Genomic DNA, 25,525 nt, shown 5'->3' on the forward strand with positions numbered 1-25,525 from the left:
AACTTAAACCTGCGTAATTATGGAGACTGTTCCCAAAATGCTCCCTCTTTGAAAATTGGATCGACTGTCTGGGCTCATTCCCAGTGAAAGATCTTGTAGGTCCCTTCTCTCATTGGACTATTTATATGTTGTTTCAAAAATCCCACCCTGGGCACACCTAAGAACCACCCCTCCCTGTCCCCATTCAAGTCCTTGGCAGTAAGGAAGCCCAAGTGACTATAGGAGCAGTTAATATCACCCACTATAACAATCCTGTTGTTTTCACATTTCTCCATTTTCTGTCCACTTGCCTGTTCACCATCACTTTTTTGACCACCTCAGAGGCTCTTGGGAGGCCTGTGGTACAATCCCCTCAAAGTGATTGCACCTTTCCAGCTCCTGAGCTCTACCTTATGGTCTTGCTGAATGACCTCTCTCAAGGTGCCCTCCCTCAATACAGCGATGATGTTGTGTGACACTTCTACCTTTTATATCCCTTTCTATCTTGTCTGAAACACTTAAATCTCAGAACATTAAGCTGCCAGACTTGTCCCTCTCTCAAGCAAATCTATGTAATAGAATGACAGAATCCCTACTGTGTGGAATCAGGCCATTCAGCCCCTCAAGTCCACACTGACTCTCCAAACAGCCTCCCACCTAGACCCACGCCCCCACCCTATCCCATTAACCCTGCACAACCCATGGCTTATCTACCAAACCTACACCCCTCTGATGAAGGGTCTAGGCCCGAAACATCAGCTTTTGTGCTCCTGAGATGCTGCTGGGCCTGCTGTGTTCATCCAGCCTCACATTTTGTTGTCTTGGATTCTCCAGCATCTGCAGTTCCCATTATCACATGTCTGAACACTAACTGGCAACACTGAACCTGCATATCTTTGGGCTGTGGGAGGAAGCAGGAGTACCCAGAAGAAACCCACGCAGACACGGGAGAATGTGAAAACTCCACACAGCTTCCATGACTCTATTTCCAAATCGAGATGGTGAGTGGAGGGAACCTGCAGGAGGTTTGTGCTCCCTTGAATCGGTCTCCATTGTCCTTCCAGATAGTTATAGTCACAGATTTGGAAGGTGCTGTCCAAGGAGTTTTGGTAAATTTCTGCAAAGCATCTTGGACATGACATGTCTTGCTGCTACCCAGCATCAGTGTTGGAGGGAGTAAATATTTGTGAATATGATGCCAATCAAGCAGATTTCTTTATCCTGTCTGGCATTGAGCTTCTTGAGTGTTGTTGGAGTGGCACTCATTCAGGTAAGTGTGGAGTATTTCATCACAGTCCTGACTTCTGCCTTGTCAATGGTGGGTAGGCTTTGAGGAGTCACAAAGTGAGCTACTCAGTGCAGGATTTCGAGCCCCTGCATGTGATTAGTTCGGTTGAGTTTCTGGTAAATAGTAAACCTCAAAATGTTGATATTGGGGATTCAGTGATGGTAATGTTGTTGAACGTCAAGGAGTGAATATTAGATTCTGTCTTGTTGATGGCACTAGTGTGGCATGAAGTTTACTTGTGATTTGTCAGCCCAAATCCAAATGTTGTCCGGGTCTTGTTGCATTCGGATCGGACTGTCTCAGTCTCTGAGGAGTCATTAATGTTGCTGCAGATTTAAACTTTCTGTTACTGATGTGATGTCAGAATGGATAGATGTTGGCAATATGATTATTTTGTTAGTTAGAAAGAAATATTAGTTCGGTATCACAAATAAACAAAGAAAGAACAGCATGGAAAGCACACAGACATAATTTTGTCAGTTTATTTTGGTGAAATGTTTACTTACCTTGGATAGTTACCTCGACAGTAGAACTTCTGTTTTTGTTTGTTATGGTGTTATGAGCCTGACAGGTGTAATTCCCATCAGAACCTTGACTTGTCGAATCAATGTTGTAAGTTTGTCCCATGTGTAATAGGTTATCACCATTGTACCATTTATAGATAGCTGGCGGGACTGATGAGGCAGAGCAACTTAATGTAAGCGATGCCCCGGGTTCTAGCTGATTTGACCCTGGGGGTCTAATAATGACTTCATCTGGTCCATCTACAAAAAGGAATCAAGAAAATGTGTTGTCTTTGCACCTAAAATAATCACTGATGGTAAATACAAACTAATACCTTGAGGTCTCTGTGTACTTACAATTAATTATCAGGTTGAAACCTCTGGAATCATTGTTAATGCTACTAAAGACGTAACATGTATATATTCCTGAATCGTTTCTGTCAACATTGATTATAGTCAGCGTGGTATTATCCTCAGATGTCATCATTCTGTCATTGTTCTTGACAACTTTGTTATCCTTATACCATATCCTTGATTGTACAGAGCCCATGGCACGACAAGTCAATAAAATGGTATGGAGGCTTTCTACTGGTGCTGAATTGTTGGACGATATAGTGACGTTATTAACTGGTTCTGTAAATAAAATTTGCAAAATGAAACGGGATTACATCATTTTCGATTCCCCATTCAGTGATCACTGGGGTCTCCATTTAAACTCATTATCTTTCTCTATTTTTCTGACGTGCTTCATATTCCACGATACTGTGTCTGGTTTAAAATCAAGGTGTGTAGTTACCTATAAAATGTGTGATGATTTAAAATTGATGCTTTAAGTCAGACCGACCACAAATGACACTTGGGAAAGATTAGTGAGGAGTTGGAGAGCACAAAGGCAAATATGCCGATAAGTGGAACTGAAAGGATGGTGGCATAATAGTGATGAGAGGTGCCTTCTCTCCAATCCCTTCCTCCCTCCAAGGTTGAATTTTCCAGCCCCCATCTCTGTTTCTTATAAAAAGATGTCACCCATTAAGCATAAGCAAGTCAAGGACTACTTTAACACTAAGCAGAGCTAATACATTTGGCCCCAAAATTATTGCGAATAAGCATCAAAAGATTGCTGGAAGGAAGCCAGTCAGCCAGCAATTGCTTCCCAGGGCTATCTCAAGTTTTTCCAATGTTGGGAGAATGCTGTATGCATTATCACAATTCAAAAGTTTACACTTATCAGGCAAAAGTGGTGGATTATTCCACAAGGCGTCTTAACTTAACATTGCCAGCCTTAAAACTAAAAATGCAAGGTGGAAGTGCATGGTTGTCACACTTAAAGTCAGGGTCACATTTCTGAAAATTGCAACTTTAAGTGAAGCATGGTTTCTCATTGGAATCAATGCTAAAGTCAGAGTTAGGTTTCTGAGGAAACCCTTTGCCTGCATAAGCCTATGTAAAGTTTGAAATTCTGTACTATACATATGCAGTATCATGTTGAAATAACGTGCAAAGCAGATACAAGGAAAACTTCAGTGAAGAAAGAAAGCTTCTTGCTTACAATGGTAAAAACATTTACAATATGGTACAGGCACTCAGCCATTGGGCCTGTCCAGGTTAAATACCGTAGTGTACAGTACAGCAGAGAATTCTTTGAAAATAACAAAATCCAGAACAGTTCCTCGGCTATTTGAGCTAAAAAGAAAAACAGAGACGTTAAGGAAGACAACAAATATATATTTGTTTTTGCATTTACTTCAGAACCTGAATGGAGATACAAATTTTATATAAATGATTTTGGGCTGCAATACTCACATACACACACACACACACACACACACACACACACACACACACACACACACACACACACACACACACACACACACACACACACACACACAAGCACATATACACACGTGTGGAATGTCAGGGCCTAGCTGACATCACAACGCTGCAACTCACAATGTTGGAAGAATGCCCAATCAGGCGCAATCATATCTCAATCCTGGTCTGACAGAGAAATAAGGGGCTGTAAAAATGAAAAATGAGTGAACATTGGACAGCAACAACTTTAAAGTGAAGGAACTTTAAATGGGGTGACTTAAAGTGAGGATTCCACATACAAATCTTTAAACGTGAGGCATTTTTATTGTAGTTAATTTAATCTTTGGTATTTATTTGCAACAACATTTTTTTTGCCCGAGAAATTGTTGGGACTTTTAATTAAATCCAACAGATCCCAGCTCCCAGATATCTGGTAATACTGGCGTAGAATAATCTCACCACAAGCCAGAAATGCCCATGTACATGGGATCACTGACTCATCAAAACTGGGCTGCAACAAGCTAATGATTCTTGTGCGTTGGAAAGAGGGTAGGGCTTGGGGGCAGGGATGGGGTTTAATTTCTTGTCTGCTTGAGGCCTGAGTTTGTAATATCTCGAATAGCAGGTCAAGTGACAAGCATAAGTAAAGGTATACACCATGGAATCCCTACAGTACAGGTACAGGCCATTTGGCCCATCAAGTCTGCATCAGGCCTCCCAAAGAGCATCCTGCCCAGACCCACTTCCCCCAAACTATCCCCATAACCCCACATTTACCATAGCTAATCCACCTGGCCTGCACAGCCCTGGAAACTCTCCGGGCCAATTTTGCTTGGCCAATCTACCTAACCTGGAAACCCACACAGGCACAGGGAGAATGTGCAAACTCCACAGAGACAGTCACCCAAAGCTGGAATAAAACCTGGGGGTCCCTGGCAGTATGAGGTGGTGTGCTAAACATTGAGACACTTTGCCATCCAAATTGAATTCAAAGGCTGCCATTGCACGATTTGAATGCAGATCCCCAGCAGATTACGTTCTGAAGTAACAGTCCAGTCATAACACCACCATCTCCTTGTCATATACCACCATAACGTGAGCCAGAAATTCCAGTAATGATTCACAACAAAGTCATTTTTTGTCATTGGGCACATATGCTTCAATTTTTATTTCATTTCCACTCATGATAACTTGAGGGCAGATAGTTACACATGGAGATCAGTAATGTTAATAATAGGATCAGAGAATCAAATATTTGAGTCAGCATTTCTACCTATACATTTATTTTTAACTAAGACAGGCACTGAGTATATATTATGCACCATCTCATGGAGAAACAGATTGATTGGCAACTTTCTACCTGAACTTGTAGCTTGAGTTTTAAAAGTTTCCTCATTCCAACAAGATTTTCAAACTGTGCCAAACCAAATGAATAGCCAAGACTCATTGAGTCATACAGCATGGAAACAGGCCCTTTGGCCCAAATCATCCATACCGACCAGGTTTCCTAAACTAAATTAGATTACCTGCAGTGTGGAAACAGGCCTTTCGGCCCAACAAGTCCACACCGCCCCTTGGAGCATCCCACCCAGACCCATTCCCCTATAACCCACACACCCCTGAACACTATGGGCAATTTAGCATGGCCGATCCACCTAACCTGCACATCTTTGGACTGTGGGAGGAAACCGGGCACCCGGAGGAAACCTATCCCCTCCCTACCTCTCCACCTACACTCTCTCCACCTATCTTCTTTACTCTCCATCTTCGGTCCGCCTCCCCCTGTCTCCCTATTTATTCCAGTTCCCTCTCCCCATCCCCCTCTCTGATGAAGGGTCTAGGCCCGAAACGTCAGCTTTTGTGCTCCTGAGATGCTGCTTGGCCTGCTGTGCTCATCCAGCCTCACATTTTATTATCTTGGAATTCTCCAGCATCTGCAGTTCCCATTATCTTCGATTCAGAGGATGTTTGTTGAAGCACTGTCAAGCTTTAAATTTATTCTGCTTTACCTGAAGGAACTCAATGCACATTTTAAGCTGGCTCAACACATCATCTTCCGCCTAGGTACCTTACAGCCTTTATGACTCAGCACTGAGTTTAATAATTTCAGTGCAAAAACATTTTCCACGGATCCAGATTCTGTTCTTTATGGTTTGTTTTTCCTACTACAGCCAAACCGTTTTCAACCATATACACGTCTCATTAGCACCCAACGCTGTATTCATCACTCTGTCCGCTTATCGTCAGCAATCATGTGTTAATTTAAAATCTGAAGCACTTAGATTTTTGTTAAGCAATGGAATTAAGGCATATACAACAAAGGCAGGTATAGGGAGTTACGCCACAGATCAGCCAGGACCTCATTGAATGGCTGAACAGTCAAGGGGTTGAATGCTGTCCTCCTGTTCCAATGTTCCTGTAATCCCTTTTCCTGCCGCTCCTTTATTTCTCTCCCTCTCTCGGCATCACTTCTGTCAATTCTTCTCACTTCCTCCACCACCAACGCCCCCGAACCCCCACCCCGCCCCAGTCATCACCAGCATTAATACAATCTTTCCAAGCTGCTTTTACTTCAGACTTTAGATTTAAAATATTAACTCTCTTTTTCTCTCCATAGACACTGCTGAGATTTTTTTTACCCAATTCATTCATGGGATGAGGGCATTTCTTGCTAGGCAGCATTTATTACCCACCCCTAATTGCCCAAAGGGCAGTTAAGAGTCAACCACATTGCTGTGTGTCTGGAGTCACATGTAGGCCAGACCAGGTAAGGATGGCAGTTTCCTTCCCTAAATCCCCAACAATTGACAACAGATCCACAGTCACCATCAGTTTCTTAGTTCCAGCATATTTATTGAATTCAAATTCCACCATCTGCAGTGGTGGGATTTAAACCGCAGAAAGTTACCTGCGTCTCTGGATTAACCTCATATGATAACCAATAATACTACTAGGCCACCGCTTTCCCAACGCATCTCCTGTGCTTTCTGTGTGTGTTATAAATTTTAAGTCTGTGGTGAACTTGGTGACTGACAGCACCTGCTCACAGTTACTTAGCTATTCCCTCATCAGCACAAAATGTAGATAGGTTTGTGGACCAACAGACAACATACAATATGAGTTCAGAAGACATTTACAACGCTTAACTAAACTTCTTAACGTTATGGGGGATTTACTCATGAAGTCAGCTGTGAAAAAGCAGAATGCACTGTACCCTTTGGCTTGTGAGCAGTATTTAACGAAACTTCACATGATGTTATTGGTCCAAGGATGTGAGAATTCATGATGCATTTGGGAAGGATCAAGAATTCAGAATAATGTGGTCAATAACTCAGCTCCTGATCCCACAGCATTTTTCTATCATCACCAAGGCACGGTGAAAGAATAATCCCCACTTGTCTGGATTAGCACAACTCCAACAAAACTCAGGGAACTTGGCGCCATTCTGGACAAAGCCACAAACATCCATTCCCTCTGCCAGTCAGTCTCAGTAGCAGCAGCGTCTACCATTTACAAGATGCACCGAAGAAATTCACCGAAGTTCCTTCGACAGCACCTTCCAAATCCGCTTCCATCTGGATTGACAAGGGCAGCAGATACATGGGAGCACCACCACCTACAAATTCCATTCCAAGCCACTTACTAGCGTGACTTGGGAACATATCACCGTTCCTTCAGTGTCACTGAGTAATGTGAGTCTACCTATAGCACATGATCTGCAGCAATTTAAGAAAGCAGCTCACCACCACCATCTCGAGGGGCAGCTAGAATTGGGCAATAATTGCTGGCCAGCCAGTGCACCCCACATCCCTCGAGTGAATAAATGAAAACATCAAGAAGTGGTGGAAGCTGTCTAGGGATTGCTTATTCGGATCAGCAGCTAGGACAAGTGTGCTGATAGCTGGGTGAGATAGAATCCCTACAGTGTGGAAGCAGGCCATTTGGCCCATCAAGTCCACAACAACAGTTGAAGAGCATCCCACCCAGAACCTCCCTCCCCCAACCCTATAACTGTGATTTAATCCAACTAGCCTACACATGCCTGGACACTATGGGGCATTTTAGCATAGTCAATCTACCTAACCCACACATCTTTGAACTGTGGGAGAAAACCCACACAAACTACAGGGAAAACATGCAAACTCCACACAGACAGTTGCCCAAGCATCAAGTCAAATCCAGGTCACCACCACTGTGGGGAAAAATTGGACAGGCCAGGGTTGTTCATTCTCAAACAGAGGGCTGAGAGATGACTTTATCAAAGTGTACCACATAATAAAGGGCTTAGATAGAGTGGGTCAGGGAAGACCTGTTTCTCTTGACAGAGAAAACACAGTGTGGAGCTGGAGGGACACAGCACATCAGGCAGCATCAGAGGAGCAGTAAAGTCAACATTTCACATTACACCCTTCATCAGGACTCTGTTGAAGAGTGTAAACCAGAAGCATTGACTTTCCTGCTCTTCTGATTCGGCCTGACCTGCTGTGCTCCTCCAGCTCCACACTGTATCAACTCTGACTCCAGCACCTGCAGTTCTTGTTATCTCTCTTTCTCACTTAGTGGAGAGATCAGTTACCAGCAGGCACAGATTGTAGGGGATCTGTGAAAACGTTAGAGGGGTCAGAAGGACAAACCAGTTCTGCAACCAGAGTACGAGTGGGTGTCTGTAGTCCGTTACCCAGTTTGGTGGTAGATTTGGAGACCCTCACCCCTTTGAAAGGGAATCTGGATCCCCTCCTGAAATGTAGGAACCTGCAAGGCTATGGCTATAAGTATTAGAATGGGCAGCTGGACTCTTAAGCAAACACTGACATTATGAGATGAAAAATCTCACTCACCTTTCTTTAGTTCTATTGACTCGGCTCCATTTCAATTTGAAGCCTTCCTTTGGAAAGGCATACCAGAAGGTGGGAAGAATTTCAAGGGGTTAAAACAATGTGATATTTAAAGCATCCGCACAGAGAATATTTCTTTTTTTTGGAACCAATAAGTTCAGGGCTGTTTTAATATTAGAACATGCAAGTAATTTATAATAATTTCTTCAATATGCAAGTAACATTCCCACAACAGCAAGTTAAAACAGCATTAATTACCTTCTCCCTCAAATTGAAGTTATTAAAAATATTACAATTAAATATCATAGATAGGAATTTCAGAAGTGATCACTTCAGAGTTGGTTGCTTAACTGCTTTCTGGAATTCTTGTCACTAACGCATATACAAATTTTCTGGCAAGCTATTTGACAGTCACCAATTCATTTACTTGAAACAAGTTGAAAACTTAAACTGGCAAATTCTATTGTCATCCAAATGAGTTCATGTATAGCTAAAGATAGTTTACCAACTAATTTCAGTGTTAATTGTCGTTGCAATTGAGTAAATAATGGACTGTCTATATTTTCTTTACAATGTATGATAACATTGAGGTAAGTACTGAAAAATTATTTCTTGGTCCAATGTTATCTGTCATTTTATCAGCAAAACTAAGGAGGAAAAAGCAGCTCTATTTTGTTATCAAATAACTTATTCCCATTCGATTTCTTCCCAGCATTGAACAAAAGACCCCTTCACCAATCCACAAGTGGACCACAAGCCAAGGAAATAAAATGGAGAAATGTGATACTTACCTAGTACGACTATTTGCATAGCTGAGGCATTGCATCTTTTTGTTAAATTGTTAAAAGCCTGACAGGTATAATTTCCACTGTCTTTCAACGAAATGCTAACAATAATTAGGTCACGCCCTTTCTGTTGAAGAGGAGTATCATTGTGCAACCATTCCAATTCTGCAGATGGGTTTGCGTCCACAGAACATGAAAAAGTAACCTTTCTTCCAGTGGGGTAAGTGGATAAATCAGGTTTAATGGATATTTTGGGGAGATCCGGTCCATCTAAAATAAATGCACAAACGTATTGTCGTAAAGTTATGCTGAAACAAAAGGCAGTCGTGGACTATCCAATGTTAGAAGGAGATCATCACCACCATCACCATTACAGAAAATACACAGCCATGTTTCTTCTACACACCATCAATTTTCTACACACCCAACTGCAATGTCAACTGAAGGCAAGAGTTGGGTTGTTATCCAAACTGTTCGATTGTGGGTATGGAAGTGAGATTTCTACTGTATGTGGTGTTGTGGATAAAAGTCACATTCCCCAGTGCGCAATGGGATTACTTAATGTCAGTTTCTGCAGTGTGTAATGGGCAGGCTCAAGACCAGTCTTCCCAGTGTGAGGCGGCAAGGTCTAATGTTAGTTTATCTAGTGAGTAATGAGAATGCCTCAATATCAGTCGCCCCAGTGTGTAAAGGGTTAGCTTAATATCAGATTTTCCAGTGTGGAATGGTAGGATGCAATGTCAGTTTCCCCAGCGTACCTTAATGTCAATTTCCACACTGTACAATGGTGGCATGCCATATCATTTACCCCAGTATCCAATTAGTTGGCTTCATGTCAATTTCCTCAGAGCGGGATAGGTTACCTCATCACCAATTTCCACTATATATAAAAGGCCTGGCTCAATGTTAGTTGCCCTCGTATATAATAGTGAGTTCAATGAAATTTTACCCAATAGCAGAGCTCAGTTCCAGTTTCCCCAGTGTGTAATATTAGGTCACCATGATTGTCCCGCTATCTCAACTTCACCACTCATCTGATGTCTGGGAACACTCACCACCGGGCATCTAGAAGTGAGGCTGACTTTATCTTAGTATGGGAGCCAATATCGGAATCATTGTTCAATGCCTGTTTATCCAATGTTTATTGGGAAGGTTCCGTGCTCGTTTACCCTGTGTGTAATGGCAGGGTTTGATGCCGATTTTGCCAATGTATAATGGAAGGGTTAAATGGCAGTTTACCCTGTGCGTATTCGTGGGATTAATGCCAGTGTGTAATGGTGCAGTCAATGCCAGGGTCCTCAGTGTATAACAGCAGGGTTCATGCCAGTTTACCCACTATGGTTCGATGCCAGCATGTAATGGTAGGATTAATGCCCATTTCCTCTGTTTGTAATGGCAGGGCTCAATGGGAGGGTACAATGTCAGTTCATGAGTATGTAGTAGAGAGTTTCCGATGCTTTTTGCCAGACTGCATGGGTTGAGGCACAATGTCAGTTATGTCATGCTAAATGACTGCACTGCAATCAACTGGCATTATGTAAATGGTTTAAAATGTTTGAAAGATAATTTTTGGCAAATAAGTTACTGTGATCATGGTGGCATTCCTTCAGCAAAGACAGGGATACAATGATTATGCATGGAATCAGTACAAACAATCTCTCTATACACTTGGCAATGTACTGGTCTCTGGTGGCACCTAAGTGCTTTGAAGAAACTGTTTGCTCTCAACCCAGTTAGCAAAGGTTTAGTACGAGTTTTGGAATTTTACAAAATTGTCAAAATACCCAGCTTTCAGTGACAGCAATTGATTTTAATCATTGGGTGGGGGGCGGGTCAGGGATGGCAAGAAATCTATTTCCTGTTGTGAGCTGGAATTGGGATGTCTTGCAGCTGTTTCTTAATGTGTCTGATCCACAAAAAACCCACTGGGCACCCCCTGCAGTATCAGTGCAGTAAACTGAATTCTTGTGAGGTAACATTTCGATAAAATCATTCGATTTGCTCAATTATGAATTTTGACTCCCAAATCAATCCGAATTTTTGTTTTTGGCTAGGCAGGGATCGCATTTAAAATTCAACTTCATTGCGAACACAAAGCTCTAATTCTATCTGGAAATGCCAACATGTAGCTGTTCTGAAAGAGCTTAGTATTAAAACCAGCAGAGTAAAAATTGATAATATGGAAAAGATGTTTTTGTTAATTAGTAGGTGCGTAGGCAACACACGCTGATCTACACCACCACTGCTAAAGAGTAACATTTTTATAACCAATCCTGTTTCCAAAAGGTCAAAATATTTCAGGGGCACTTCTTTGAAAATACAAATAAATGGAAAGCCAATTATCTTTGCTATTTTGAGAGTGGTCAGTTATTTGCACACTTGTTTTAATGAGCAAAACATAATAAGCAAGAGATGAAGTCTTTTCCCCTGCTTCCCCTATCACAGATTCAGCAGGAATGGTGATAAAATGAAAAAAGTAATATTATGTTGGGACACTTACAGCTAACGTTTAGATGGTATGGGTCACTTGTCATCCCGTTAATGGCGTTGAATGCATAGCAGGTAAATCCTCCATCGGACCGTAACACTCCAGATATAGTTAGGCTGCTATTATCATCACTTAGGGCAATCCTGTCACTGGGAGTAATAGGGCTATTTTCCTCAAGCCACTGATATGAAACTGCTGTGCCTGATGCGATGCAAGTCAGAGCCACGGTGTCATTGAATTCTATTAGGTTTGTAGCATTAGCAGTAACGTTAGGCTTGGACACAGGTTCTGTCAAAACACAGGAGAGTAGTTAATGCACTCGAAAAAGTAAGGCGGTGGATTTAGGGCCATATTCAAAATTTGTTGAATCTTTTTAAAACCTGTGGGTCCAAAGGAAAAATAATCCCTTGCAATACTTTCGGTTTAAACTGTGCAAATTCTAGATGTGGCAAGCCGAGATTCTGACAGTGTCAAATTGGTACTCTACTATTTGGCACAATCTCAAAATAAGGAGGTTTATTTAGTAACATTTCATTTTAATCTGCAGTTCAGGAATATGTCCAATTGTTAGAATTCCTTAGTTGATAATGCCAATTAGCTGCAAAATGTGTAAATGGAAATAAAGAAGATGAAATGGAAAGCAATGGAAATTGGCCAGCTATTTAAGGCCGTGCCTTGTAAAGTGACAGGTCATGCAGAGATGGAATACAAGCTTGCTATTTGAACAGAAGCAATACGGGGTGAGATTTTTCACATTGTATCAAGGGGGGATCGGACTTAGATTTTTATTGACTCGTGAGATGTCGGCATCGCTAGCTGGAGCCGGCAAATATTGGCCATCACTAGTTGCCCCTTGAGAAAGTGGCAGTGAGCCAACTTCTTGAACTTCTGCAGTCTCTGTGTTGTAGTAGAACACCATTAGGGGAGGGAATTCCAAGAGTTTGGCATAATGACATGGAAAGAATTGTGATATATTTACAAGTCAGTATAGTGACTGGGTTGGAGGGGAACTTGCAGGGGGTGGTGTTCCCACATATCTGCTGTCATTGTCCTTCTACATGCAAATGGTTGTGGGTTTGGAAGGTGCTGTCCAAGTGGTGAATTTCTGCAGTGCAACTTATAGATGGTACACACTGCTGCTACTGAGCATCACTGGTAGAGAGAATGGATGCCTGTGGTGTCAATCAAATGGGCTGCTTTGTCCTGGGTGTGCCAAGCTTCTTGAGTGTTTTTAGAGATGCACCCATCCAGGCAAGTAGGCAGTATTCCATCACATTCCTGACTTGTGCCTTGTAGATGGTTGACAGGTTTTGGGAGTCTGCAGGATTCCCAGTCTCTGTCCTGCTCATGTAGCCAGTGTATTTGTACAGTGAGTCTACTTGATAACTGGTGACAATGTTCTAATTCATAAATTATTGGGAAGCCTATGAAAGGAAGTGTATTGGAAAATTGTGATTGCTATTAAAGGACAAAAGGAAATTAAACTGTTTACGCTTCAAACAGACTGTTAAATCGTAGTGCAAGTCAAGCAAGGCCCCAAGGGGCAATGTTATGGTCTTGGTGAATTGACTATTGAAGCTGTCCAGCAAATGTTGGTTCTATTGTCTTGGGCCTTGGTGGTACTACCAACCTCAGCCCCCTGCTCAGCTCACTCTGTAACAGCATAGAGCCTGTAATCCAGCCTGACACTTTTCTGTGTCACTCACTAGGGCAGCTTGCTGCCTGAATGTGAACTTTAGCTGCCTACCAACTTTCAATACTACCACAAAGAAGGAAAACCAGGTGGACTTGAAGGTTGTCTCATTTCTCAGCTCACTCGTCTCTTTCATTCCTGGGACACACCATCATTTCACAATTAAAGTCACCCCTTTCATGGAAACTGAAAATGTTTGCATCTCATAAAGGACCTTGATGGTTTTCAGAAGACGTTTCAAATCTGTCGGTTTTTGAAATAGTGCTCACTCTCATTGCAGAGGGAGACATGCCACCCAATTTGTGCCTGGTCCCACAAGTTGCAATTAGATTAATTGTTTTAAGGTGTGGTTTTCTTCTGCTGAGGAAATGTTGCCCAGTACAATGGGTGGACGCTCAGCACTTTCATTCAGAAAAACAAAAATAATGCCATTGCATGGTCCCACAAAATTGAGTACGGTGATTTCCATGAGGGCAGCATTGAGTCTATTGGCTGAGTCAGTGTTTCACTCTGCGACCATTCACCTCAGCACAGAACCACAGCTGCTGCCATGATAGATAATGGGATTCTTATCTCTTAACCGGTGTTACCTGGAATGGGTTTGCAAGTGGGGCGTTAATTTATAGTAGAAATTGGACAGGCTGGGCCTGTATCTATTGAAGTTTATAAGAATGAGAATTGGGCCTTTTTCAGATATATAAGATCCTAACAACGCTTGACAGCGCGGATGCTGAAAAGATTGTGCAAATCAGCATAGTTGCCGCAAGCACTTCCACCCGAAAGCAGTTAAGCAACTAATAACGTAGGAACCTAACAGGAAAACATAGTGAAAGGAGCTTGCAAGATTGTAAATCATTCACCTCAGAGTTCATATATGAGTTAAGATTATGAATGAAGTAACAGTACATGCTCAATACCAGCATACTAAGACATATGAAGATGAAAATATTTGCAATAAGGGTGTTTGCGAGAATAATGTTGAAGCAAAACAATAAGCCAAAACCAAAAGGAAAATGTTACTATTTCATTTCCATTTTAAACATAAACGGACCCATGATTTTGTTTCAACAACAAAAGACTGATGACTTTTCTGGTGATCATATTTAACAACAGTTGGTGTTAGCATTAATCGATCAGCCAAGTTTTTTTCACACATCCTACAGTACAGATCTTCTTAACATTTTGTTTAATTAAAAAATGGTTACAATTTCTATGTACATTAGTATAACCTTTGCCTGCTGAAAATTCCTTCGATCTGCATAATACCGCAAATTAAGGTTCTGAAATATAACACATTTAAACAGAACAATAATATTTGCATGCACAGTTTTTGTGTACTTTTTATTAAATACTGTTGTCAGCTTTGCAGCCTTCTATGGTCGAAAATATTTAAATCAAAGTAGTGCAATATAACAATCAACAAAATCAGTTAATCTACTCCAACAAAATTGGGCAATAAAATAAACACTTCTCCTTTCTCTAGACCCATTACGTACCTACCAAGACCATCACGTCTGTAGATCTCATGTTATTTTGTTGTGTTGCGTTGTTTAAAGCCTCACAAGTGTAGTTACCAGTGTCGTTCAAGGATATACCATCAATGATTAGCTGCTCTTCATAATGCTGAAGAGGATTACCGTTAAGGTACCACCGAAACTCAGAAGCAGGATTTGAATCGGCAGAACAAGAAAGGTTTATGCTTGACCCCAGGGTGTGGAAGGAAAGTGGTGGGTCGATGGACATATTAACGATTTCGGGTCCATCTAAAATAAACGCACAGTCGGTTGTAATATACCATGTAGGCACTGGAGAGTGTAAGACAGACATGCAACCCAGCACCCACAGCTCTAAGTCCTAGTGAAGCCTCTATCACAACTAATTCTATACACTATTGCAATATATATCCATAATGAGGTGAAAGGAAAGGTATGGAAACAAATCACATTCAGTAAATGTGGGCCGGGTTTCAATTTGCTTTTGCAAATATCGCGGAGCGACAATGTGCTTGAAAAGTCCTCACTGTCTCTTGACTCATTTTAGTTTCACTCAAATTTTCTATCTCTTTAAATCGTTTGGATTCAAACTGAAAATCTCATTTCAAGTCCTGTTCAACTTTGCAAAATGGCTAACATTACTCCCTTATTCAGAGTCGTAGAGATGTCCAGCATGGAAACAGATGCTTTGGCCCAATACGCCTGTCCCCACCAGATAGCCAAAATTAATGTAGTCCCGTTTTAGAGCATTTGGCCCATATCCCTCTAAACCCTGTTGATTCATGTACCCATCCAGATGCCTTTTAAAGTAAGTGTAAGTGTACCAGCCTCCACCACCTCCTCTGGGAACTCAATCTGTACCCGCACCGCCCACTGTGTGAAAAAATGCTCCTTTCAAATCTTTGCCCTTTCGTCTTAAATCTACACCCTCTAGTTTTGGGCTCCTCTATCCTGGTGATTCATTGCACCTCATTAAAAGGTACAGGTAAGTTTAAAACGCACGTATATGGATTGAAATGTTGTGGCCGTTCCCCTGAACACATTGTGTCACAGGTGAACAATAGCTCCAAGTCTATGCAATATTAACTTCTAATGGGCCAAGGGGTCCACAGAGGAGATCTGATTTTCCCCTCCCCACGTGCTTGCTGCCAACTCACAACTGCCATGAACAAGCTGCTAGTACGCATGCTACTCAATGAATCTTCTGATCTAAATATCTGATTTTAGTTTTTATTCATTTGCAGGATGTGACTAGGCCAGCATTTCATCACCATCCCATCTGGAGTCAAATGTAGGCCCACCCAGTTCAGGACGACAGTTTCCTTTCATTTAAAAAATCAACGGAGTTTCACTACTCAATGGTTCCAGTGTCATCATTTGATTTGTAATTACAGATTTTTATTCCGATTCCAGCACCTGCCATGGTGGGATTTGATACCGATTCTGCAAAACGTTACCCTGGCTTTTGAATTAATAATCTGGCAATAACACCACAAGGCCTCACCACTTTATCACAGACAAAATTGATTAACCTTTCACCTGACGATCAATGTGAAAGACAACTTATTGGACACCTGTCTCATTTGCTCTCCTTTCTGTACATGATAACTGGGCCTGGAGTTGACACACTGCAAGGTTGGAAGGCTGGCATCCAAAATACGATGGCACCCGGATTTCAGCCAACTTGCCTGCCCCAGGCCCCGCTTAAATCATACAGAGGATGGTGTGTGGCCCTGTTGCGTGACCCATCTGGGGTCAACCGAGACCTTCAAGTGGCCACTAATGGGTTGCCAAAGTATGTCATTCTGTCACCTCATAGTGGGAGGGTTACACTGATGGGAAAAATTGTCTTATTGGAAGTACCAAACCCAAGCTATTCCCCACCAATGAGTGTGGGAGGGGGCTGTTGATGGACTTGGCTGCTCAGGAGGATGGGTGCAGGCAGTTTTGTTGCTAAAGTATCCTATTGAAGCAAGTTTCTTGTTCCCTATTTGACAAGGGCTCTCTCTTATCCCCAAAGCTGGTCCTAAATGACATACAATCATAGAATCCCTACAGTATGGGGATAAGTCATTTGACCCACACTGACCCTCCAAACAGTGTCCCACCTAGACTCATTTCCCTATCCTATCCCTGCATTTCCCATGACCAACCAACCTAACCTGCACATCCCTGGACACTATGGGGCGACTTAGCATGGCCAATCCACCTAACTTGCACACCTTATGAGGAGGGCGGCACGGTGGCTCAGTGGTTAGCACTACAGCCTTACAGTGCCAGGGGCCAGGGTTCAATTCCAGCCTCGGGCGACTGTCTGTGTGGAGTTTGCACATTCTCCCCATGTCTGCGTGGGTTTCCTCCGGGTGCTCTGGTTTCCTCCCACAGTCAAAAGATGTGCAGGCTAGGTGGATCAGCCATGTTAAATTGCCTGTAGTGTTCAAGGGTGTGTGGGTTACAGGGGGAATGGGTCTGGATGGGGTGCTCCAAGGGGTGGTGTGGACTTGTTGGGCCAAAAGGCCTGTTTCCACACTGTAGGGATTCTAATCTAATCCTTGGACTGTGGGCAGAAACCCACACAAACACAGAGAAAATGTGCAGACTCCACACAGACAGTCACCTGACACTGGAATTGAACTCAGGTCCCTTGCATTGTGAAGCAACAGTGCTAACCACTGAGCCACCATGCCACATTTTTATTTACCTTGACTGTGACTGATTTGTATCATAGAACTTATTTGTCACCCAACCAATTGTGGAACATCTATCATTTTCTGAGGATTCACCTTCACAAACCTCGCCAATTTTCTTCTTGGCATTTTCTAATCTATTTGTTCAGAAATTTTATTCTATGGGGCAGGTGAGGGTTGAACTTGGACCTTCTGGCTCAGAAACAGGGACTCTCCTAACCAATGTGCTTCTTCTGAATTCATTACTATTGTCTATTTAAAGATAGTGCAGGGATAAGGCAGGAACAGGATACTGATTGTGGATGATCAGCCATGATCATATTGAATGGTGGTGCTGGCTCGAAGGGCCGAATAGCCTATTCCTGCAACTATTGTCTATTGTCTATTCAAGTCTTGAAAGCCAATTGAATTATTTTCTATTCCAATATTCAAATTTCCGCTCTCAAATTCAGGTCAGCCATGATCATATTGAATTGAGGAGCATGTTTGATGGCATGAATGGCCTGCTTCCTTCTCATGTTATGATCTTTTGTAGTATTTGCGCTGAATGTAGACTGAATTAGGCTGTGGTCAAATAATTCAGGAGAGTTGTATAATTTAAAATGGAATAACATACAGCATGAAAAGGTCAGCTACTCTTTATTAGCAACTAGTCAGTATATCCATATCATTTTCACATCAATTTTACTCTATTTCAGAAAGTTATATATGTACGTGTGCTTGCTTCATTTGATATATTGTGCCATTTGCATTCTCAGAAGTATACCTTGTCAAAATGGGAATTTCGTGCATTTTACTGAACTGTGGAACCCAATTTCTGAAGTTATTAATTTGGGCATTTTAATTAATTTGACGGTTCTTGATGGCAGATTCCACTTAGGACAATTTGAATTAAGGCCCTAAAAACCAGGAATAAGAGTAGACCATTCAGACCCTCAAGCCTGCTCTGTCATTCATTGGATCATGGCTGATGGTGACCATGTGAGGCGCTGAAATGAAGCCTGTTTACATAACTACTCAATGAGCATGCAATCGTACTGAGGGAAAGCAATTCACAGATCTTCAGCAGAATGATGGAAAACAATTTTGGTTCATGCCATTAGGGTCTACTTGTATGAAGCAGTTGGGAAAGGTTATTTAGAAATGGATTTGACTATATTAACACAGAATGTAAACTGGCCTTAGAAAAGATGGCCAGCAGAACCTGTTATCATTTCCATCAGTCCACAGTATTGTGCTAGGCCTAATGTGATAAAACAATGCAGGGTAAGGTCAGAAAAATGTAAATCACTAACAAAGACATTTTTTGTGACACTTACAGTTAACGTTAAGTAGATAAGGATCACTTGCATTTTCATTAATCATGTTGTAACCATAGCATATGAATTCTTCATCAGATCTCAACACTCCAAATATGGTCAAGGTGCTGTTATCGCTACTCAGACCAAACCTGTCACCGGCCTCAATAGTTTCATTTTCTTTAAGCCACTGATATGAAACTGCTGTCCCTGAAGCATGGCACATCAGAACCACTGTGTCATATTCTACAGGAGTGGTATTATTGGACGAGATAAAGGGCTTAGAAACAGGTTCTGTCAAAACACAGCAGATTACTGTATTAAACAAAGTGGAAGCAGGATTCAGTAAAGAAAGTACCAAAGCAAGATAGCTGGGCATGTGTATCATATTCATTTCCGTTTTCTTTAAACGCCTGAGTTGCTTTGAATATTTTATATGTATTACACAATTATTATCGGGCAGAGGGAGGCCATAATTTCTTCATGCCTCTACTATCTGGTCCAGATCTTACTGTAGGGATAATTGCTGCCCTTCCCCCATATCCCCGCAAACTCAGCCCAGAACAACAGTCTCCATCTTGACGTGGCGGTCTCTCGGCCCGATGCATTGATCTTTCAGCAGCCCATGGAGGTCTTTCAGCCCGGTGTGGCCTCAGCATTGGACTTCCAGTCTCAAGGTGATTCCAAAGAAATGGACTGGGCTGGAAGGACATGTTTCTGAGCTTCTTTTTCCTCTATTTTCTAACTTGTTCCTACAATCTGTCACGGTGGACCTTTTATATCTTTCTTTTATAGTTTTTTTTAACTAAGAAGCTGAAAAATCTGTACATAGATACCTTTGGTGTCATAAGTGACAATTTGTAAAGTTTTCACTGTACTCCTCTGTGTATATGTGACAACAAAGTTAATTCTACAGCTAATTCACAGGTACTATTCAAAGCATCACCCAATGCCCCTCTTGAATGCCTCAGGCACATTTTCAGGCAGCACATTCCAGGCCACTCGCTGGATGACATTAGCCCGGTTTTATATGCATATTGGTTAAATCTGTGCACTCTCAGTCGTGTTTATTTTACAAGTGTGAGCACTTTTCCCCATCCACTCTGTCCAGTCCCCATCATGTTTTGAAAACCTCAATGAAAATCTCCTCTCAATCGTCTTCTCACCAAGGAAGACAGTTCCAACTTCTTTAATCTATCCTCTTAGCTGAACTATGTGAATATAACTTGATATAGTGGGATTTAATACATGCTATATTTATCAGCAAGTTGCATTAATTTAAATTCTTCTCATTGAGACGTTGTAGTAAATATATGTAGATTGTGTTTACACATATACAGTAAAGTATAGTAAGGAGTTCCTTGCTTTATAGGTCACTATGAAATTACTTCCAAAATAGTTGAACTGCTCGCAAATAGGTTTAGTACCATGGGTTGAAATTATGCTGTCTGATATTGTAATACAAAATTACACGGATAACATAGCAGCTGAACGTTGTGAAATAATTGCATACAAAAATTCAACAGAAATGAATAGATAGTGTAGAATCATAGAGTCATGCAATACTGAGGAGGCCTTTCAGCTCATCAAGCCTATACCACCAAAAATCTATGGCCACGTGCAGAAGTGCCATTTTCCTGAACCAGGCCTTATACATTAGAGTGTATATTTTCCACTTCTCATTATCGCTTCTTAGGAGGTAGCCTAGGAGGATCTCTTGCCTGTTAATAGTTTTCACATATTTCAGGTGAATGCTCTAGTCAGGGACAGTCATACCAGTCTCGAAACATCAATTCTGTTTCTCTCTCCACAAATGTCAGACCAACTGCCAACTACTGTTCTGGCTTCTCCTGCTGTCAACTTTAACCCATATCGTCACCACATCAGATGCGATTTTGCCAACTCTATTATGGAACACCTCACTGGATGCTTTCAGAAAATCTTTACTCACTGCAATACGATTTGTATCCCTTGATCATCCCTCTGCATTGTCTCCTCAAATGTCAAGTAAATTTATTATGAATGCAAAATACTTCAGATGCTGTAAATCTGAAACAAACACAGAGAAGCCTGGAGAAACTCAGCAGGTCTGGCAACATCTGTGCAGAAGGAAACAGAGTTAATGTTTCATGTCCAATGTGATTTTGCTTCGAGTTGCTAGTTCTGAGACAGAGTCATATTAAACCCATCACATTAACGCTGCTAATAAAATGTGAGGCTGGATGAACACAGCAGGCCAAGCAGCATCTCGGGAGCACAAAAGCTGACGTTTCGGGCCTAGACCCTTCATCAGAGAGGGGGATGGGGGGAGGGAACTGGAATAAATAGGGAGAGAGGGGGAGGCGGACCGAAGATGGAGAGTAAAGAAGATAGGTGGAGAGAGTGTAGGTGGGGAGGTAGGGAGGGGATAGGTCAGTCCAGGGAAGACGGACAGGTCAAGGAGGTGGGATGAGCTTAGTAGGTAGCTGGGGGTGCGGCTTGGGGTGGGAGGAAGGGATGGGTGAGAGGAAGAACCGGTTAGGGAGGCAGAGACAGGTTGGACTGGTTTTGGGATGCAGTGGGTGGGGGGAAGAGCTGGGCTGGTTGTGTGGTGCAGTGGGGGGAGGGGATGAACTGGGCTGGTTGAGGGATGCAGTAGGGGAAGGGGAGATTTTGAAACTGGTGAAGTCCACATTGATACCATATGGCTGCAGGGTTCCCAGGCGGAATATGAGTTGCTGTTCCTGCAACCTTCGGGTGGCGTCATGGTGGCAGTGCAGGAGGCCCATGATGGACATGTCATCAAGAGAATGGGAGGGGGAGTGGAAATGGTTTGCGACTGGGAGGTGCAGTTGTTTGTTGCGAACTAGTTCCCATTATCTCTGACATTAACGCTGCTTCTGTCTCCACAGATGCTGCAAAATCTACTGAATTTCACCAGCATGCTCTCTGTTTGAAACAAATTTATCAGACATCACGAGATTTTGCCCTGAACCAGGTGATATTAACTCTGAATATCGTCCGAAGAGTGCACACTTGTCAATGACTGATTTTAAGGAAAAAGTACATCTCAGCCTGGCATGGCGGCCTCCCAGCTTGGCATGGCAGCCTCCTGGCTTGGCATGACAGCCTCCCAGCCCAGCAAGGTGAGCTTTCAGCCCAGCGTGATGGACTCTCAGCCTGGTGTGGTGATCTCTCAGGTGCCCAGCATGGTGGTCTCTTAGCCTGGCTTGGCAGTCTTTTGCTGCTACATGGCAAAATCTTGGCCTGGCATGGCCTCAGTGTGTGCGTCTGAGGCACTTAAGAAAGACTGCAATGTTTGAACTTCCAGCTTTACTTCTTTATTTTCTCGTTAAAAATGAGAAGTCTGCAATATGTAACTTCTAACTTTATTTTATATGTTTTACTATAATTACTGCAATGTTTAACTTTTAACTTTGCTCCTTCCTTCTACATTGTAGCTGTATTGGCACCTTGCGTAGTGACATTATACACTTATCATTGTAAATTTGTACTTGAGTACACGTGACAATAAAAAATCAAATTTATTATCAAAATCAACTTATCGCATGAGCCGTTGGAGAGAGGCAGTTTGGGTTAGTTGTCTATTATGGAACTCACTCCAGTTTCCATCCTAATGCCCTCTCAAATTTGATTCAAAAAAGAAAAACAGAAGAAGAATATAGATACCGCTTTCCTACCTTACAGGAGTGTCACAACTGTCACGAAACATATAATTACACGAGTGATGAAGTTAAATATAGAAAGACAGTGATTAACAACTCCAACTACAAATACAACTATTACTACCACATGACAACAATAAACCCAACACAGTTCACAAGTTACATGGACATTTCTACTCTACAAGACAATCATCCTTACATACCAACCACAATGATGTCTCTCATTGTCACGCTGTACCTTTTGGTCACAATATTAAAGGCTTCACAAGTGTAGTTACCAGTGTTATTCAAGGTTATATCAGAAATGATTAGCTGCTGTCCATATTTATGTAGTGAATTTCCATTGAGATACCACTGAAATTCAGAAATGGGTTTTGAAATGGCAGAACAGGATAAAATCACATTTGACCCCAAAATGTATAAATCATGTTGTGGGTTGATGGTTATATTTAGAGATTCCGGTCCATCTAAAAACAAACGCATGATCAGTTACAATATGTCACTTGGAAGATTCAGACTGTAAAGTTAGCATGCAACACACAAGCCTAAATAAGTTATTTCACTAATTATTATGTCACAAATCATGCCATTCGTGGTGTTGAATTAGAACCACAAGTTACAAAAGCAAAACTAAGAGCTAAGGTGTATATGTGAAAAAAAGCTTTGTCTGAAAATGTAGACCTTTTCAGATATGTATTTTGCATGAATTTATTTGCTTTTAGTTTTGCTTTTAAGATTAGTGAAAAGCTAAAGTGACTTTGTCTTGCACATCTCACCCTTTGTTCTCTTACCGAGATAGTTAATGATCACATAAGGTGGATGGAAGCTAAACTGGCAATGAGTTTTTGTAAAACCTGAGTGAAACTTCTAATCTTTTTTATAACATTGGTTTTAATATCATGGAGTCTAATTGCAGACATATCTGGCTACGGAAAGTAACATTATATTGCTTAATATTTTGAAGTAGACTTTGTCTGAATTTGGTTTGAATTTTTAGGGTGATGAAATTTGAGGAAGAGGTCATGATTTTTTTTTAGGTACAACACATGAATATGAATAAGAGAGGATGAAGGACCTTCACAAACTGAAATGAGAGGCAATGACAAGCACAAGAAAATATCTCAATAAAGAGAGTGTTCTCCTGGTGTCCTTGCCAACATTCATCCATCACTAGTAGAAGCTTCGACTTCAGCGACAGACAAAAAAAACTGTGAGGAAATAGCAAAGGTTGTTTTGAAATAGGATTTCCAGGAATCGGAAAACAACATGAGGAGAAATATAAAGAAATGAAGTTAAACAGACAGCCAAAAAAGTATCAGAGATAATGGGAACTGCAGATGCTGGAGATTCCAAGATAACAAAATGTGAGGCTGGATGAACACAGCAGGCCAAGCAGCATCTCAGGAGCACAAGTGCTCCTGAGATGCTGCTTGGCCTGCTGTGTTCATCCAGCCTCACATTTTGTTAGCCAAAAAAGTATGATACCCAACTGCAGTTGTACAAAACCCTAGTTAGATCCCAATTGGAGTACTGTGAGCAAATCTGGGCATCATATCTTAGAAAGGATATATTGGTCAGGGAGGGAGTGCAACATAAGTATACAAGAATGTTATCTGGACTTTAAGGGTTAAGTTATGAGAAGAGATTATACAAATTAGGCCTGTGTTCTCTAGAATTTAGAAGGTTAAGGATTGATCTGATTCGAGATTTCAGGAAGTTAACAGGAAAAAAAACAGGATAGATAAACAGAAACTATTGCCACAGGCTCAGTATTCTTGAACTACAGGGCGCAGTCTGAGACTTAGGCCCTGATCATTCAAAAGACGCCAGGAAATATTTCTAAACACAAAGGCTGGTGGTTGTTTGGTACTCTCTTCCACAAATGCCAATAGATATTTGATCAGTTGTTCATTTTAAATCTGGAATAAGTAATTTTTTTGTTAAGCAAAGGTACAATGGTATATAAGCCAAAGACAAGTGAATGGAGCCAGGCTAAATATCAGCCATGATCTCATTAAGTGACAAAACAGTCTCAGAGGGCTCAATGGTCTACTCCTATGCTTCAATGAAAGGCACCATAAGATCTCTGGCATTAGGCGATCAAGAAATAGTTGGATATCCTGACCAATTTAAATCAATGTTCATATCAATAGCCTTTGGTACTCTCCTGAAAGCAATGCTTAATTTTACTGGAAATTAGGAAGGAATTTTCATACTGGAACTTGTTGCTGATACTAAAGGGGACATTGTTTTCCCTGGAAAATAGGGCTCAGGCTTGGCTGTGGACAAAGGTTCAAATTCTCCCCAAATGCTGGCCTGTTGGGAACCTGACTTGATTCTGCTCACCCACAGCTTTTAGTAGGTTCCTTTGGGAGACATGTGGGAAATTCGGATGGAGGTATTGGATGGGCTTTTACGACAATCAATCGTTTGGAAATACAGATTGAGATAATATTGTTATGATTGTCTAATTGACAGCAAATTAGAGGAAGTTTCAAAGAGTCATGGGTGTGTTGATAAAGTATAGCTTGGAGCAGCCTTGTAGCTCAGTGCTAGTGTCTTTGCCCTCTAGGCTAAGTAGCCTGGGTTCAAGTCCCACCCACTCCAGAGATATACGATAACATCTCTGAGCAGATTGAGAAGGAAAATATTAAAAGAAGCCAGCAGTTTGAGATGCCCAGTTGAGACGTCAGTTAAATTGTGGATGTAATATAATTACATGATGCTGGGCTTTTGTTGATCACTATGTGCAATTCTAGACTCCAGATTGCAAGAAGATTGTCATTCCATTGTGGAAGACACCCTCGATTTCTGGCTTCAGATATTAATAGTATATGAAGGGAATACAGTTTTATTGCGGAGAATAATGGAGTATAGTGTGGGAAAATGTAAAATTGTTCATTTTAAAGCAAGAACAAAACAGCAGGATCTTGTTTAGATGGGGGAAAACCTGCAGAATGTTACAATGCAAAAGGACTTGGGGTATTTGTGCAGGA

General features: G+C 41.6%; 1 protein-coding gene across 2 annotated transcripts in view; it reads right to left on the minus strand.

Annotated features, from left to right (window-relative positions):
• LOC125448508 (carcinoembryonic antigen-related cell adhesion molecule 5-like) overlaps nucleotides 1-25,525 on the minus strand; it is a 65,225-nt gene that overhangs the window by 29,879 nt on the left and 9,821 nt on the right. For both annotated transcript variants that reach the window (XM_048523850.2, XM_048523851.2), the window contains exons 4-10: nucleotides 22,733-22,996; nucleotides 18,886-19,158; nucleotides 14,883-15,149; nucleotides 11,706-11,981; nucleotides 9,212-9,475; nucleotides 2,128-2,403; nucleotides 1,774-2,031 (exon numbers count right to left, since the gene is read on the minus strand). In XM_048523850.2, the coding sequence (XP_048379807.1) occupies nucleotides 1,774-2,031; nucleotides 2,128-2,403; nucleotides 9,212-9,475; nucleotides 11,706-11,981; nucleotides 14,883-15,149; nucleotides 18,886-19,158; nucleotides 22,733-22,996 (1,878 nt within the window). The remainder of the gene's footprint in view (nucleotides 1-1,773; nucleotides 2,032-2,127; nucleotides 2,404-9,211; nucleotides 9,476-11,705; nucleotides 11,982-14,882; nucleotides 15,150-18,885; nucleotides 19,159-22,732; nucleotides 22,997-25,525) is intronic.

This window comes from Stegostoma tigrinum, chromosome 41 (assembly GCF_030684315.1).
Source record: "Stegostoma tigrinum isolate sSteTig4 chromosome 41, sSteTig4.hap1, whole genome shotgun sequence".
NCBI classification, from domain to species: domain Eukaryota; kingdom Metazoa; phylum Chordata; class Chondrichthyes; order Orectolobiformes; family Stegostomatidae; genus Stegostoma; species Stegostoma tigrinum.